The sequence below is a fragment of the Periophthalmus magnuspinnatus genome, chromosome 5, assembly GCF_009829125.3.
Source record: "Periophthalmus magnuspinnatus isolate fPerMag1 chromosome 5, fPerMag1.2.pri, whole genome shotgun sequence".
Lineage (NCBI taxonomy): Eukaryota > Metazoa > Chordata > Actinopteri > Gobiiformes > Gobiidae > Periophthalmus > Periophthalmus magnuspinnatus.
This window is the reverse complement of record NC_047130.1, coordinates 19,585,334-19,601,873: the sequence shown is the minus strand read 5'-3', so window position 1 is coordinate 19,601,873 and position 16,540 is coordinate 19,585,334. Positions and strand designations below refer to the sequence as shown.

The 16,540-nt window shown below is 43.2% G+C and overlaps 1 protein-coding gene across 2 annotated transcripts in view; it reads right to left on the bottom strand.

The window, feature by feature from the left end:
* Positions 1-16,540, bottom strand: part of foxp4 (forkhead box P4) — a 189,302-nt gene that overhangs the window by 58,697 nt on the left and 114,065 nt on the right. For both annotated transcript variants that reach the window (XM_033966672.2, XM_055222185.1), the window contains exon 3: positions 12,366-12,455. In XM_033966672.2, the coding sequence (XP_033822563.1) occupies positions 12,366-12,455 (90 nt within the window). The remainder of the gene's footprint in view (positions 1-12,365; positions 12,456-16,540) is intronic.

Here is a 16,540-nt window from a genome sequence, read left to right as displayed (position 1 = left end):
TTCAAACGGGAGAAAGTCGTCAAAATATTAAAAAAAACACAAAAAACTGGAAGGAATAGCCAAAGTCCTATTCAACGATTATTTCAAATTTGGTTTGGTCCAGAAGTGGTACTCAAGTAAGAGTAATAGTACTTCCAAATAGTATTAAGTACAAAGTAGTGGTCAAAGAAAGTAGAAAAGTGAGAAACGAGCATATAATTCGAAGCACAAGAACCACAAATTGTTTCATATGGTCGAAATAAAGCTTTTGTTACTTGTAGACTTACTCCCAGTGGGAAAAATAACCATAACTTTTACCCGAGTACTATTACTTCAGTACAAATATTACACAAATAGGGCTAAAACTGCATGAAATGGTGCAAGAAAACTACTTGAAAAGTGCAAATTCGAATTCATTATAAATAAATGAACCCACCTCTGGATTTTAGTACCTCATTTTCAGACTGTGAAAGGTGGAAGTATTTAAATCTACATGACTCTTTTCTAGGTCTTACAAACCCCTTGGCGCATCGCTGGTACACAGATCATAAAAACTTAACTTTCATTTTTTCGGACAATAGTAACTTCACCTTTTGCTGAGACCGGATTTACCAAACGTTCCCTGTGTTTTGGGGCCATTTTTCTTTTGGAAACACAAACTGACCCACAGCACTCCAGAGAAAATCGCTCTTTTGTCCCGATCCTTTCATCAGTGTCCATGCTGTCCCTTGTTAGGCCCCAGCAGGTAAACAGCCCCTCCGCACCGCTCCACAGGCCCAGGAATGAGAGCCGTTGTCTGGGGAGGGGCAGAGGGCAGAGGGGGGTGGAGTGGAGGAATGCACTGCAAAATATAAAACCACATCCATTCCTGTTTTGAGACGATCGTTTGGATGCATTTAAAGGCACGCTGCGTAACTTTCCCTGCTACCATCTTATCTCCATGGAGACACTACCGTTTTGCCTGTAACGCTTCACGATATGGCGTTAATCTCTTGCGTTTATGAATTACAGCTGCTTTTACTGCTAAAAAACAACACCTTGAAAAGCATCCGTTCTTACTGTGGCGTTATCCTCTTGTCTCCATGGAGATAGATACACGTAATGCCTCATTGTGGAACATTTTAGACAAAGTGACATAGCAACTCCATGGAGACAAGCAGATGGTCCTCCACCAGGAAAAAAGTTATTTAGCACATGCAAAATGGATATGTTTAATGCCATACTGCGGAACATTCCAGGTAAAGCAATGTGGCAACTCCATGGAGACAAGCAGGTGGCAGACCCTCCACAAGAAAAACTTATATAGCACACCAGAATAAATGCAAAATGGATATGTTTAATGCCATACTGCGGAACATTCCAGGTAAAGCAATGTAGCAACTCCATGGAGACAAGCAGACTGCAGGTCCTCCACCAGAAAAAGTTATATATAGCATGCAAAACGGATATGTTTAATGCCATACTGCGGAAAATTTCAGATCCTCCACCAGAAGCAAATGCAAAATGGATGTTTAATGCCATACTGCGGAACATTCCAACAAAGCAATATAGCAACTCCATGGAGACAAGCAGATGGCAGGTCCTCCACCAGGAAAAAAGTTATTTAGCACATGCAAAATGGATATGTTTAATGCCATACTGCGGAACATTCCAGGTAAAGCAATGTGGCAACTCCATGGAGACAAGCAGGTGGCAGACCCTCCACAAGAAAAACTTATATAGCACACCAGAATAAATGCAAAATGGATGTTTAATGCCATACTGCGGAACATTCCAACAAAGCAATGTAGCAACTCCATGGAGACAAGCAGGTGGCAGGTAGAAAAAGTTATTTACCACATGCAAAATGGATATGTTTAATGCCATACTGCGGAACATTCCAGGTAAAGCGATAGCATCTCCACGGAGACGAGGCAGATCCTGTATCTAAACCGAGTTCTCTCCGTTTTATCTCCTGTTCAGTGGATGTTGTTTTTTTTTTTTTGCAGTGCAGAGGGAGGGTGGGAGCGAGCGAGTCCACTGCCCACTGTGCTGAGTGCTGGGCCGGACTCTTGAAGGGCCTCATTGTTCAGCGGAGAATCCCCCTTAACGGGCCCCTCCACCGCTGCCCCCGGGGCCACAGCTCGGAGGTGTGAGTGAGGAGAGAGGCAGGTGGGCTTTGGGCTCTCCTCCACCGAAACCTCCGTCTGACCCCAAGAGTTCAGGCTTCTGCTGAGTCAGGCTAAGTGCGGACAGGAAACTAAACTGTCGACGCAGAGACATGTCTAAAAAACTTATTTCAAGGAATGAGATGAAATATTCAACAAAGTACAGATGGGTTGTAAAAGCAGCTCCGAAAATGATACAGTGGTTGCGTTTTCTGCGTCTAATTTTCAAGTATTTTATCCGCCGCGGACCAGGAAGTAATGCTAGTGCGCTGTTAGCATGCTCCGCTCTGGAATCTAAAAAGTTGTGAAAAGTGATTATAAACAACAAGTTTGGACCTCTGCTAAAAGAGTTTTAACATTTTTAAGACGTTTTAAGACGAAGATAAGCTGGACAGCAATGGGTGACATGATACATTTGGCCCTCTGCATTTGACCCATCCTTCAGTGGGTCGTGGTTTTAAAGATCAGGAGGAGAACACTGTGGGATTGGGAAGTTAAGAGCTGATTTCTTTGATTAACAAGGAAAAAAAAAAGTGTTTGGAGACAAGAACGAGGAATTATACAGGCGAATGTGTGCAAATTCCTAAATGTAACTTGTCCGGAGCATTATTTCCAAATTCCGGGACCAACCCACGGACAAAGGAGAGGGTTGAAGTGGGAAATACTTGTTCTGTGTCCGGCGTCGGCTCCATCTAACGCCCCGCTGCCTCCAGCACAAAACACTCCTCTATCGACCAAGCTTCAGATCTCATTTCACTCATGTTTCAAATCACAAAATACGCGTTTCACACTCCACTGATCCAGCCCAAAAGTATACTCTTTCCTCTCCTCCTCTTCCTCTCTCTCCCCCTCTCTCCTGCCTCCTTCTCTTCTCTCTTCCATCATCCCCCTGTCTTTCTTTCCTCACCTCTCCAGGATCCTTCTCTTCCTGACTTCTCTCTTGTTTTTCTCACTATCTGCATCATGCCTCGCTCTCCATCCCTCTCTTTGGCTGTTCTTTACTTTCTCCTCTCCTCCCATCGCTTCTCTTTTCTCCATCCTTCTCTCTTCCTCTCTCTCCTCCATTTCTTGTTCATCCCCTTGTTCTCTCCTTCTCCTCTTCCTCATCTTCTCGTCCCTCTCTCTAGCATCCTCCCTCCCCTCTTCTCTCTTACCCTCACTCTCCGGTCTCCTTCTCTTCCCCGTTTCTTTTCTCCTCCTCTTCCCCATTTCTCTCCCCTCTATCCTTCTCCTCCTCTCTTCCATCCCTCTCTCCGCCAACCCCCTCACCCCTCTGTCTACGCTCCCCTCCTCTTCCCCTGTTTCTTTTCTCCTCCTCTTCCCCATCTCCCTCTCTTCTCATCCTCTCTTCCATCTCTCTCCTCCATCCCTTGCCTTATCATTTCCTTCCCTCCCTCCGCCAACCCCCCATCTCTGCTCTCCTCCTCTTCCCCATCTCTCTCTCCTCCTTCCCTCTCCTCCTCTCTTCCATCCCTCTCTCCGCCAACCCCCTTACCACCTGTCTCCACTCTGCTCTTCCCTTTTCTTTTCTCCTTCTCTCCCCATCTCTCTCTCCTCTATCCCTCTACCCCATCCCTCTCTTCTCCGCCAACTCCCTTACCGCCCCTGTCTGCGTTCTCCTCCTCTCCCCCTGATTCTTTTGTCCATCTCTCTCTCTTCCATCCCTCTCTCCACCGACCCCCTTACCTCAGGTCTTTGCTCTCCACTTCTTCCACATTTCTTTTCTCCTCCTCTTCCCCATTTCTCTCCCCTCTATCCCTCTCCTCCTCTCTTCCATCCCTCTCTCCGCCAACCCCCTCACCCCTCTGTCTACGCTCTCCTCCTCTTCCCCTGTTTCTTTTCTCCTCCTCTTCCCCATCTCCCTCTCTTCTCATCCTCTCTTCCATCTCTCTCTCCGCCAACCCCCTTACTACCTGTCTCCACTCTCCTCTTCCCTTTTCTTTTCTCCTTCTCTCCCCATCTCTCTCTCCTCTATCCCTCTGCCCCATCCCTCTCTTCTCCGCCAACTCCCTTACTGCCCCTGTCTCCGCTCTCCTCCTCTCCCCCTGATTCTTTTGTCCTCTTCCATCTCTCTCCTCCATCTCTGTCTCCACCGACCCCCTTACCTCCTGTCTTTGCTCTCCACTTCTTCCACATTTCTTTTCTCCTCCTCTTTCCCATCTCTCTCCTCCATCCCTCTCTTCTCTGCCAACTCCCTCACCCCCCCTGTCTCTGCTCTCCTCCTCTTCCCCTGTTTCTCTTCTCCTCCTCTTCCATCTCTCTCTCCTCCGCCCCTCTCCTCCCCTCTTCCATCCCTCTCTCCTTCATCCGAGCCCTGTCCGGAGCCCCCAAATCCCACTTCTCCCTCACCGCTCCTCTCCAAACTGGTCTGTCATGGCCGTCCACATCAAATCACAGAATCTGCCGGCTCAGCGCTTGTGGACGCTCAGAGAACACAACCAGAACAACACTTTGAAACGAAAGACGAAAGAAATAAAAGGGTTTTCAGAAGAAGAGAGGAGCCTCACTGCAGGGGGCAAATATTAGATACTCACCACTCTGTTTGCGCTATAAAGAACTCACAAATAACTGATATTTGAACAAACGAGAGAGATGGAGAGATGAAGAGAGAAGGAGAGAGGATGATGTATTCACTGATTTATACAGACATGTTTTGTTTTTTTTCTGAATGGAGTTTCTCTCTGTTTAAAGGAACGTGCTACAACTCAATATTTCAGCTGTAAACACGATTAGGGGCGTATCATAGCAACCAAAGAGCCAATCCAGAGTGAGGCTGTTGAAGGTAACACCATTTCCTGACCGCACCGCTGGTTTACCCAGGAGCGGCCGCTTAGCAACACTGCCAATCAAACCTGTTGCTAACGAGGAAAGATGGCGCCTAATTTGTCTGTTATTAATGTTCGTTTCTTGATTAACGGACACAATAGTGAAATAAAAACGCCAGGGTCATGTAGCGCGGGTCATGTACGAACATTTTATGAGCAAAATGAGAGAGGAGGGTGACAGTTTTTCAATAGAAAGTGAATTGGAGCCAGAGTCGGTGGAGTCAGACGCTAAATACACGTACTGAAAATACATATTCTGAATTCTAATCGTGAGTAACTGTATTCCGGTACAGTTACTATTTCATTTTGGTGATACTCAGAAAACAGTTAAGTTTCCCAAATTAAAAGGAAAACATCAAGGCACGTCATTATGTACCGTAGTTTCCGGACAATAAGTCGCAATTTGTTCATAGTTTGGCCGGGGGTGCGACTTATACTCAGATGCAACTTATATGTGATTTTTTTCTTTTTTTTCATTATCATCCATTTTTTGGCTGGTGCGACTTATACTCCAGTGCGACTTATACTCCGGAAAATACAGTCATTTTGGCTTTGGTATTTTTAAACAGGCACTTTAATACCTTTACTTCAGTAGATATTTTCATGTGATACTTTTACTTGAGTATTTTTTTGCCCTGGTATCTGTACTTTTACCTAAGTGACAAAACTGCGTACTTCTTCCAGCGCTGATAAACATAACACTCATTAAAACAACAGTCAGGCTCATTGTGAAGAATCTCCCATTAGAGTGCATCCCTCTCTCTCCTCCCTCCTTCTCTCTCCTCCCTCTCGTTCCCTCTCTCCGCCATAGACATATCTCTAACGAGCCTTTTCATTTTTCACTCATTAACCCAGGGCTCTCAATAATAGATGAAAACAGGACACGCCGCTATTCAATTACATACGTTCTGGAGGCAGCCAACAACGCGCGCGCTAATCTGGGCTCGTGTGCCAGCGACGTGAGCGTGCCAAGTCCTCGCACAAAGGTGGGGCCAAAAGTGTGCCAAAGTGTGCCAAAACGTGCCAAAACAACAGCGCTCCAAACGAGGTCAAAGAGGCGCGTGCTAATCAGCTATGTCCCCTTTAGCTTTGCCAACGAGCTTTTGTGCTGGTGCTCCAAAATGATTCTTAGCTAATAGCGTAATAATGATAATGAAAATACAGGAAGACAGATCTCAGACTCTCTTAAAGTGGACAATGTAACTTTAGATGATGTTATTGCGCGCGACGCCACCGAGCCGAGTTACAGTTCAGGTCTGTGGAGAGGCGAGCTCACAAATGGAACGTAACATGAACTCTTTGCTCCATTCTGACACTTTGTTGCTTGTTTTTTTTCCTTGCTTCGCCAAAAATGGACGATTTATTGACGAAAATGTTTAAAGTCCTACTTATAATATACAAAATTGACTATTGTGAGCTATGACCCATGTTATAACAAAACATAAAACATACCTGGAGTTGTGTTTTGTTCCATTCACATACGTCTGAGTAACACTTTATTATTAGTCTGTAACATCTCCATAGCTCAAAATGCTCTGTTCCACCTTATGATGTCATGAAGTGGTAGTTTTCAAGTTAACAGCTATCTTTCACCCTTAATTCGGTAGAGGTTGGCAATAATTCCAGGGCTGAAATGATCCAAATGATTCTAGTGAAGATGTATGGAGTTTAAAAACACAGTGGAGCACTTCCTGTATTACCACTTGATGACATCACAAAGTGGAACAGAGTTTTTTTTTCTGTTTGAGAGAAGAATTCAGCCTAAATATGCAGGATTTGTGTGTTAGCAGAGAAAAACACTGCAGACTACTGTCGAAATATACCAAATTGCAATCTGTTAAGCTAACACCTCAAACAGAGACTAAACCAGGATGGACTTAGCCTGGATCAAACCAGTTCTAAACATGGAGTACTGTAGGACTGAACCAGGTCTGAAACAGGACTACAGTCTGGCACGATAACACATTTTCAGAGCGATATATTGCTGTAAAATTGCTGAAGTAAATATAGAAGATAAACGATAAGATTGAAACCCAAAATATACGATATCGACAGGAGCTAACTACAGTTGTCCCTCACCATATCACAGTTTACCTTTCACTGTTTCGAGGATTTTTTTAGTCCAATGCTTTTTTTTTTACAGCATATGAAGGTGCGTTGTGTTCTGCGTCCTAATTGGCTGAGGGACTGTAGACCATTGTCCATCAGTCTCCTCTGTGCCGTGTCTCCTGTGCAGTACAGAATGTGTTCAGGCATTTACATAAAAGTTGGATCGCAGTGTGACTCTGAAGTGCTGTGTGTTTGCAAGTTTTCTCCCCGACAAAACCTGACAAAACCCAAAAACCCCCGAAACGTTCTGCACCAACAAAGACGCCTACGAATTTGAACTTTGAGAGAGTTTAAACAAGAGAGAAATGTGAGAAAATGTTAATGCCTGTGTGAGGAAAGTGTATAAAGTGTGTGGTGAGGGGTTTTACAGCCAAAAACATATAGAATAATTGTAAAAAATAAAGCTGATACTTCACGGATTTCGCCTATTGCACAGTTTTGAACGTAACCCCCGCGATAAACGAGGGACCGGTGTACAGTAGAACTAAACCAGGTCTAACCAGGAGTCAACAACAAACTAACCAGAAATGACACCAGAATATTAAAATACAAAACCCTCCCGACTCACTCCTACCAGAAGAATCCCGCATAGCCCCACTGCCCCCGCACCTCCGATTGAGAAACCTCCCATTCAATCCAACACATGCCAGTAGAAATCACAATGACTAGATACCATCACACACCAGCGTCGGACTATTTCTGAACAACCAATCAAAAAACCCGATCTTATCTCACTATTTCAACCGCTCCACTGTACTGAAAGAAAAGAAATATATAAAAAGGCTTGGTGTCGGATGGGGGTGGTCGTTCTTGACAGCACGGAGTATAAAAAAAAAGACAGAATAAGAAAGAAAAGTCTCGTCTTTCCTCTCCCTGTCTCTCCCTCTGAGAAAAAGGGAAAAAATCTAATTATCAAGCTCCTAAAGATCTTATTATTGGCCTGGCTCATTTGCATTTGTGAGAGCCGAACAGCAGGAAGCTAACCTGACGGGCGGACATTTTGTGCCAGCGTGTCACTGTACAGACGCTTTATGCCCTCTCGGAAAATGACCGGAAAATTGTCCCAGTCAAATGCTCAAATGCTTTTAGATTTAGGTTTGGGGGGTTTGATGAACGTGACAAGCAGTAAACAACTTGTAGTAATAAATGCGTTTTCTTCTGCTTGTGTTTAGAGTCTCGTGATGTAGAAATATCGAAAAATGGTTTAAATGGAGCTGGGGGAAAGAATATAGTCGTACGGTTTAGGGTTTAACTGGGAAAGTGTAGATGGAGACCTGGTTTACGGTGAATTTCTGTCATTTTGGGGATGGAATAAAACTAGCACAGGCTAACCCAGGACTAATCCAGTACTAAACTAGAACTAACCTAAGACTAATCCAAGACTAAATCAGGACTAAACCAGGACTAACCCAGAACTAACCCCCCAGACTAAACCAGGACTAACCTGGAGTAAACCAGGACTAACCTCAGACTAACCCCGCACGAGACAAACCCAGGACTAAATCAGGACTAAACCAGGACTAACCCAGGACAAACCCAGGACTAACCCCTGACTAAACCAGTACTAACCCAGAACTAACCTAAGACTAACCAGAGACAAACCCAGGACTAGCCGCAGACTAACCCCAGACTAAACAAGGACTAACCCAGGAATAAGACAGGACTAATCCAGGACTAACCCAGGATTAAACCAGGACTAATTCAGGATTAAACCATGACTAACCCAGGAATAACCTTGGACTAACCCAGGACCAAACCAGGACTAACTCAGGACTAGACCCAGGATTAACCCAGAACTAACCCCCCAGACTAAACCAGGACTAACCTCAGATTAACCCCGCACTAAAAACCAGGACTACACGAGGACTAAACCAGAATTAACCGAGGAATAACCCAGGACTAACCCCCGACTAAACCATGACTAACTTTGGACTAACCCAGGACCAAACCAGGACAAATTTAGGACTAACCCTAGACTAAACCGGGACTAACCCAAGACTAACCCAGCACTAACCCAGGACTAACCCTGGACTAACCTTGGACTAAACCAGGACTAACCTTGGACTAAACCAGGACTAAACCAGGACTAAACCAGGACTAAACCAGGACTAAACCAGGACTAAACCAGGACTAACCCAATACTTAAGAGAGCTGTAGTGTGTCCATTTTGTATCTGAGCTAAACGTGTCCAGTCTCATTACAGATACACTGTAAAAGCAGTGAAGAAATGAGACATCATCCGAAAACCAGGAAGTACGCTTTTAGCATGCTAGTGACTGTTAACATTACTGGTACATGACGAATCATTAGAATGCTCTGAATACATAAAGCACGTGAGGAATAACTTTGGACCGCTGCGAACCGTTTAACACTAACTAGTTCTGTTTTTCATGGTTTTTTCGACAGTAAAAATCTGAGAGAGAAAATAAAAACTTAGATTCACACGTCGCTATTGACAACAAACGATTACTCTTCCAGATATGTCTCGTTTTCATCCCAGCGCAAACATGTTCAAATATGCGACCTCCGCGAATCAATAGTATGTTGAGCTGCGTATTCAGCCGCGGCCGGGTCACGCACACATCATCATCAACGCAATGAGTTTATCTGAATACACAAGGACGAATTGGCATCTTTTCATTTAGCATCTTGTATACAGTATAATAAGATGCAGATATGAGGTTTGGCGTGAGACTGGCTCTTGACTCACTGTGGAGGCTACATCACTGAAAGATTGTTTTTTCCATTCAGAGCGTGGAGTATTGAGGATGTGTTTGGAATAAATAGTGAATTATCTGTGGGTTTGAGTCCAGCCGAGAGGTTAAAGTGGGTATTTATAATATCTGAACTAATTAACAAGGGAGTTTAATACATTTATTTATATTATGTTTAAGAATGTGGAAATGTTTACTTCTACAAGAGCTCAGGTTAGTTTGTGTGTAGACAGGTTTGGTCCTGGTTTAGTCCTGGTTTAGTCCTGGTCTAGTCCTGGTCTAGTCCTGGTTTAGTCTTGGTTTTGTCCTGGTCTAGTCCTGGTTTATTCCTGGTCTAGTCCTGGTTTATTCCTGGTCTAGTCCTGGTTTAGTCCTGGTCTAGTCCTTTTTTAGTCCTGGTCTGGTCCTGGTTTAGTCCTGGTTTGTTTCTGGTCTAGTCCTGGTTTTGTCCTGGTTTAGTCCTCATTTAGTCCTGGCTTAATCCTGGTTTATTCCTGGTTGAGTCCTGATTTAATCCTGGTTTAGTCCTGGTCTAGTCCTGCTTTAGTCCTGCTTTAGTCCTGGTCTAGTCCTGGTTTAGTCCTGGTTTACTCCTGGTTTAGTCCTGGTTTAGTCCTGGTCTAGTCCTGGTCTAGTCCTGGTTTAGTCCTGGTTTACTCCTGGTTTAGTCCTGGTCTAGTCCTGGTCTAGCCCTGGTCTAGCCCTGGTCTAGCCCTGGTCTAGTCCTGGTCTAGTCCTGGTTTAGTCCTGATTTAGTCCTGGTTTAGTCCTGGTTTAGTCCTGGTTTAGTCCTGCTTTAGTCCTGCTTTAGTCCTGTTTTAGTCCTGGTTTAGTCCTGCTTTAGTCCTGCTTTAGTCCTGCTTTAGTCCTGCTTTAGACCTGATTTAGTCCTGGTTTAGTCCTGCTTTAGTCCTGCTTTAGTCCTGCTTTAGTCCTGCTTTAGTCCTGTTTTAGTCCTGGTTTAGTCCTGCTTTAGTCCTGCTTTAGTCCTGCTTTAGTCCTGCTTTAGACCTGATTTAGTCCTGGTTTAGTCCTGCTTTAGTCCTGCTTTAGTCCTGCTTTAGTCCTGCTTTAGTCCTGCTTTAGTCCTGCTTTAGTCCTGGTCTAGTCCTGGTTTAGTCCTGGTTTACTCCTGGTTTTGTCCTGGTTTAGTCCTGGTCTAGTCCTGGTCTAGTCCTGGTTTAGTCCTGGTTTACTCCTGGTTTAGTCCTGGTCTAGTCCTGGTCTAGCCCTGGTCTAGCCCTGGTCTAGCCCTGGTCTAGTCCTGGTCTAGTCCTGGTTTAGTCCTGATTTAGTCCTGGTTTAGTCCTGGTTTAGTCCTGGTTTAGTCCTGCTTTAGTCCTGCTTTAGTCCTGTTTTAGTCCTGGTTTAGTCCTGCTTTAGTCCTGCTTTAGTCCTGCTTTAGTCCTGCTTTAGACCTGATTTAGTCCTGGTTTAGTCCTGCTTTAGTCCTGCTTTAGTCCTGCTTTAGTCCTGCTTTAGTCCTGTTTTAGTCCTGGTTTAGTCCTGCTTTAGTCCTGCTTTAGTCCTGCTTTAGTCCTGCTTTAGACCTGATTTAGTCCTGGTTTAGTCCTGCTTTAGTCCTGCTTTAGTCCTGCTTTAGTCCTGCTTTAGTCCTGCTTTAGTCCTGCTTTAGTCCTGTTTTAGTCCTGGTTTAGTCCTGGTTTAGTCCTGCTTTAGTCCTGCTTTAGTCCTGCTTTAGTCCTGCTTTAGTCCTGCTTTAGTCCTGTTTTAGTCCTGTTTTAGTCCTGGTTTAGTCCTGCTTTAGTCCTGCTTTAGTCCTGCTTTAGTCCTGCTTTAGTCCTGGTTTAGTCCTGGTTTAGTCCTGCTTTAGTCCTGCTTTAGTCCTGCTTTAGTCCTGCTTTAGACCTGATTTAGTCCTGCTTTAGTCCTGCTTTAGTCCTGCTTTAGTCCTGCTTTAGTCCTGGTTTAGTCCTGCTTTAGTCCTGCTTTAGTCCTGCTTTAGTCCTGCTTTAGTCCTGCTTTAGTCCTGGTTTAGTCCTGCTTTAGTCCTGCTTTAGTCCTGCTTTAGTCCTGCTTTAGTCCTGCTTTAGTCCTGATTTAGTCCTGGTTTAGTCCTGCTTTAGTCCTGGTTTAGTCCTGCTTTAGTCCTGCTTTAGTCCTGCTTTAGTCCTGCTTTAGTCCTGCTTTAGTCCTGTTTTAGTCCTGGTTTAGTCCGGCTTTAGTCCTGGTTTAGTCGTGCTTTAGTCCTGCTTTAGTCCTGCTTTAGTCCTGCTTTAGTCCTGCTTTAGTCCTGCTTTAGTCCTGTTTTAGTCCTGGTTTAGTCCTGCTTTAGTCCTGATATAATAATGCTTCTTTACTTTACTTTATTTTGTTTGTCTACATTCTTCTCATTGTGAGTCTGTGAGTGACACAGTCTGTGCTCAGGATAACAGAGAAAAGACTCAACTTTCTTCAACCAGTGCATTATGGGAAAGAAAGAGAGAGAAAGAGAGAAAGGGGGGGAGGCATAGAAAGAGAGAGATACAACTCAGATATTGAGCTAATTTGTAGCATGAGAGAGACAGAGAGAGTGAGTGTGGAGAGACGGAGAGACAGAGAAAGACAGAGGGATAATAGAGGAGTGTTACCTGCACAGGGCTCTGCTTGATCTCGGTGCTGCTGGGAGAGTTGAGTCCTGACGCCTGCTGCAGGAGGAACTGCCGCGCCGCCTGAAGAGCCTAAAACAAACACAACACAAAGTCAACGAGGAGTCACACTTTAACACTTCACCTGGACGACACATGAAGGTGCTGAGGTGTACTGCTCAATGACACAACTGTAGTACATGCTCCAGACCTTCTGTTTTGATCAAAATTTCAGTAGTAGTAGCAGAAGTAGCAGTAGTAGGTAGGTCTTGCGGTATTAGTATTATACTTTGTTTAACTGTACTTGACAAAATGTTACTTTGGTTTCTACTTTAAAAATATCATTTAGAGGTAGAGGTATATTTAGAAGTACCTCAAGTGTACTTGTAGTAGCAGTCGTGGTCTTGTAGTTGCAGTCGTGGTCTTGTAGTTGCAGTACTGGTCTTGTAGTAGCAGTAGTGTACTTGTAATAGCAGTAGTGTACTTGTAGTAGCAGTAGGGGTTTTGTAGTAGCAGAAGTGTACTTGCAGTAGCAGAAGTGTACTTGCAGTAGCAGTAGTGTACTTGTAGTAGCAGTAGCGGTCTTGTAGTAGTAGTGTACTTGTAGTAGTAGTGTACTTGTAGTAGTAGTAGTGTACTTGTAGTAGTAGTAGTGTACTTGTAGTAGCAGTAGTGTACTTGTAGTAGCAGTAGTGGTCTTGCAGTAGAAGTAGTGTACTTGTAGTAGTAGTAGTGTACTTGTAGTAGCAGTAGTGTACTTGTAGTAGCAGTAGTGGTCTTGCAGTAGCAGTAGTGTACTTGTAGTAGCAGTAGTGTACTTGTAGTAGTAGTAGTGTACTTGTAGTAGCAGTAGCGGTCTTGTAGTAGTAGTGTACTTGTAGTAACAGTAGCGGTCTTGTAGTAGCAGTAGTGTACTTGTAGTAGCAGTAGTGTACTTGTAGTAGTAGTAGTGTACTTGTAGTAGCAGCAGTGTACTTGCAGTAGTAGTAGTGTACTTGTAGTAGTAGTAGTGTACTTGTAGTAGTAGTAGTAGTGTACTTGTAGTAGTAGTAGTAGTGTACTTGTAGTAGCAGCAGTGTACTTGCAGTAGTAGTAGTGTACTTGTAGTAGCAGTAGTGTACTTGTAGTAGCAGTAGTGTACTTGTAGTAGCAGTAGTGTACTTGTAGTAGCAGTAGTGTACTTGTAGTAGTAGTAGTGTACTTGTAGTAGCAGTAGTGTACTTGTAGTAGTAGTAGTGTACTTGTAGTAGCAGTAGCGGTCTTGTAGTAGTAGTGTACTTGTAGTAGCAGTAGTGTTCTTGTAGTAGCAGTAGTGTACTTGTAGTAGTAGTAGTGTACTTGTAGTAGTAGTAGTGTACTTGTAGTAGCAGTAGCGGTCTTGTAGTAGTAGTGTACTTGTAGTAGCAGTAGTGAGCTGGCTGTACACTACTTCTCTTGAATCATTACTTTATGAGTTCCTGTGTACTGTTTTGCCGTCTCCTTTATCACACACACATATTTGTCTGTTTTGTCACATTACAGTAATCCCTGTTGTTTATTGGCGCGTTTCACACTCGGGATGACTCCTCGATGACCTCGGCATTTTTGTGAACGTGGCTCAACTTTTCCGAAAACAAACAAAAAAACTGCGCGCTCCTAAAGCCGGCTTTACTGTAAGGACCGACACAGGATACACATTTGCTTCCTCTGACTCGGAGAGGAGGAAAACTTCTCTCTAAATATTGATTTATGAGTGTGCGTGTGTGTGTGTGTGTGTGTGTTTGTGAGGGTGTGTATGAGGGTGTGTATGTGTATGTGTGTGCGTGACCAAATTAACTGCCAGCTTGGAGGATGGGACTTCTTGCTCAACCAAGCGTTACCAGCCAAATAAATGCTTTCTTAAAGGCCATGGACTAAAGCACCAAATTGCTTCATAAAATTGGTTTGTTTTTAAAATAAATGAATGCATGTTTTGAAAGGAAAAAGTTTTATCGGCTAATAACATTCCGGGTACAAGACCTCAACATGTAACGCTCGTTTAAAGGCTGGTATCCCTGGTTTCTGCATTTGACCCAAAACATAATAACATCCCGTAATGTAACCTTTCTGGTAAAGCGTTCGTCACCTGCATGCAAAATGATCCCCTGGAATGTTCCACAGTATGTCATTAATGAACATACACTTATTCCATTACAAGTCATTATTTTCATTGTTAAAAAAATCCTGGAAAAACACAAATTCTGACCGTGAGCGGGGTCTCCACAGATCTGACCTGTAACTGAGACACTGAGACACCCGGCCCCCTCCCTCCCCGGTCTAATGTAATAACATACTGTGAGGATGTTAAAAGAATGAATGAATAAAAATGAATACATGGGTAAATACAGAAAATAAAATAAAATAAGTAAATACAAAAAATAAAATAAAATAAATAAATAAATACAAAAGTACAAAAAAGTAAATAAATAAATAAAATAAATACATAAAATAAATAAATAAATACAATAAATAAATAAATAAAAACAAAAAATAAAATACAATAAAATAAATACAAATACAAAAATACACAAAAAAAATACATAAAATTAAAATAAATAAAGGACGACCTGGGAGCATCACCTACATGTAGATACACACGTTTAAAGTAGACCTATTGTGATTGAGCCTGCTATATAGTTTGATAATTATGCTATAATTGGCACAATATTCTTCTAAAACTACTTAATAAAAGAAATAAATCTGCTGATTCCACGTTCAGAAACTGCGGTGCCCAATGGGAGCTGACGTTACAGCAAAAAGTAGCTGATTTTTTTTTTTCATTTGGTCCAAAATGACTACGCAACGCTGCTGAATCATATGTATATCACCGACTTAAAAAATGAAACTGAAGAATGAAGTAAGTACATGACAGTAGGTGGTGATCAGCAAAATGGCATCTTGAAAATAAACGATTTAAGTTTACTCAAATACGCACAAATCTATCCAAATACAACTTCAGGTGAGTAAATAGAAAAGAGAAACAAATATAACATGGTCAAAATCTCTGAAAAGTCGATCTTTGATGAACAAGCACTACAGAACATTTAAGGCAAAGCTAGAACATCTCCATGGAGACAAGCAGGTACGAAACCTACATAACGCGGCTTTAAACACTACATATCTTATCGGAAAAATGAAAAATGAAAGAACTTGGACTTAATATTATTATAAGTATTTTGTTGGTGATAGTTTGGAAGTGAACGTACTAAAAAACACACAGCGTCGCGTTTATCGTTCCCAAACTGGACGTCTAAAAACATTATAAGTTACGTCGAATAGTAAAAACACATTGGCTCCGGCCGCAGACAGAGCGAGCCTGTGCCCTGATGAAAAACACGTGTATCAGTCGCGCTTTTCGCTGAGGCCGCAATTAAAACGCACACACACCAGAACGCATTTCACACTCAAATTTGAAAAAAAGAAGAGAAAAAAATATATATCTGGCGCCCCTCCCTTTCCCTTTTTTTCTCCTTCTCATTTGACCTCAACGTAGCAGCCGCCCAGTTCGTTGGCATGTGGTGTGAATTAGCCCCGAGAACGCACTGTCTGGCCCCCGAGCGTGTGCTGTGTGGTGCTGTGCGGTGGTGCGTTCGTGCGCTTGTGTGTGTGTGGGAGAAAAAGCAGCATGTCTGGCAACAATAAGGGACAATTGCAGCCAAATTACCAGGCTGATTACCACTATATTAAAGAGGCATTTATAGCTTTCACTAACGCTCGCGCTGCAGAGGTGATGGCTGTCTCCTCTGGTTTGAGATCTGCTGCCCCAAACTGGGTCTGTCTGAGGCGAGGTGTGGAGGGTAAACACACAAGCAGAGAGAGTACTTAAAGCGGCCATGTTACTCTGTTTTCTGATCTGTGTTATAATACTGTAGTAAATAGCGAAATAGCGAAAGTCAACGAAAAGTTAGCGATACGTCCCATTACAGTTATATGGTTCTGTCGAGCGTTTTGGTTGAGTTTCGTAGGGTTTGTTGTTGATTTATGTGAGTAAAAACTGTCCAGTAACTGTTTTGGTCAGTGGCCGTATTGGTACTTTACAGCTGATGTCATCGACGTTCCCTGGAGATGTGATGCTAACTGTAGGCACTGCTCTGTCTGAAGCTGTTACTCATGTTAGACTTTAATCTGAGCTTTGTCTTAACACAATCTGACCATAAAGA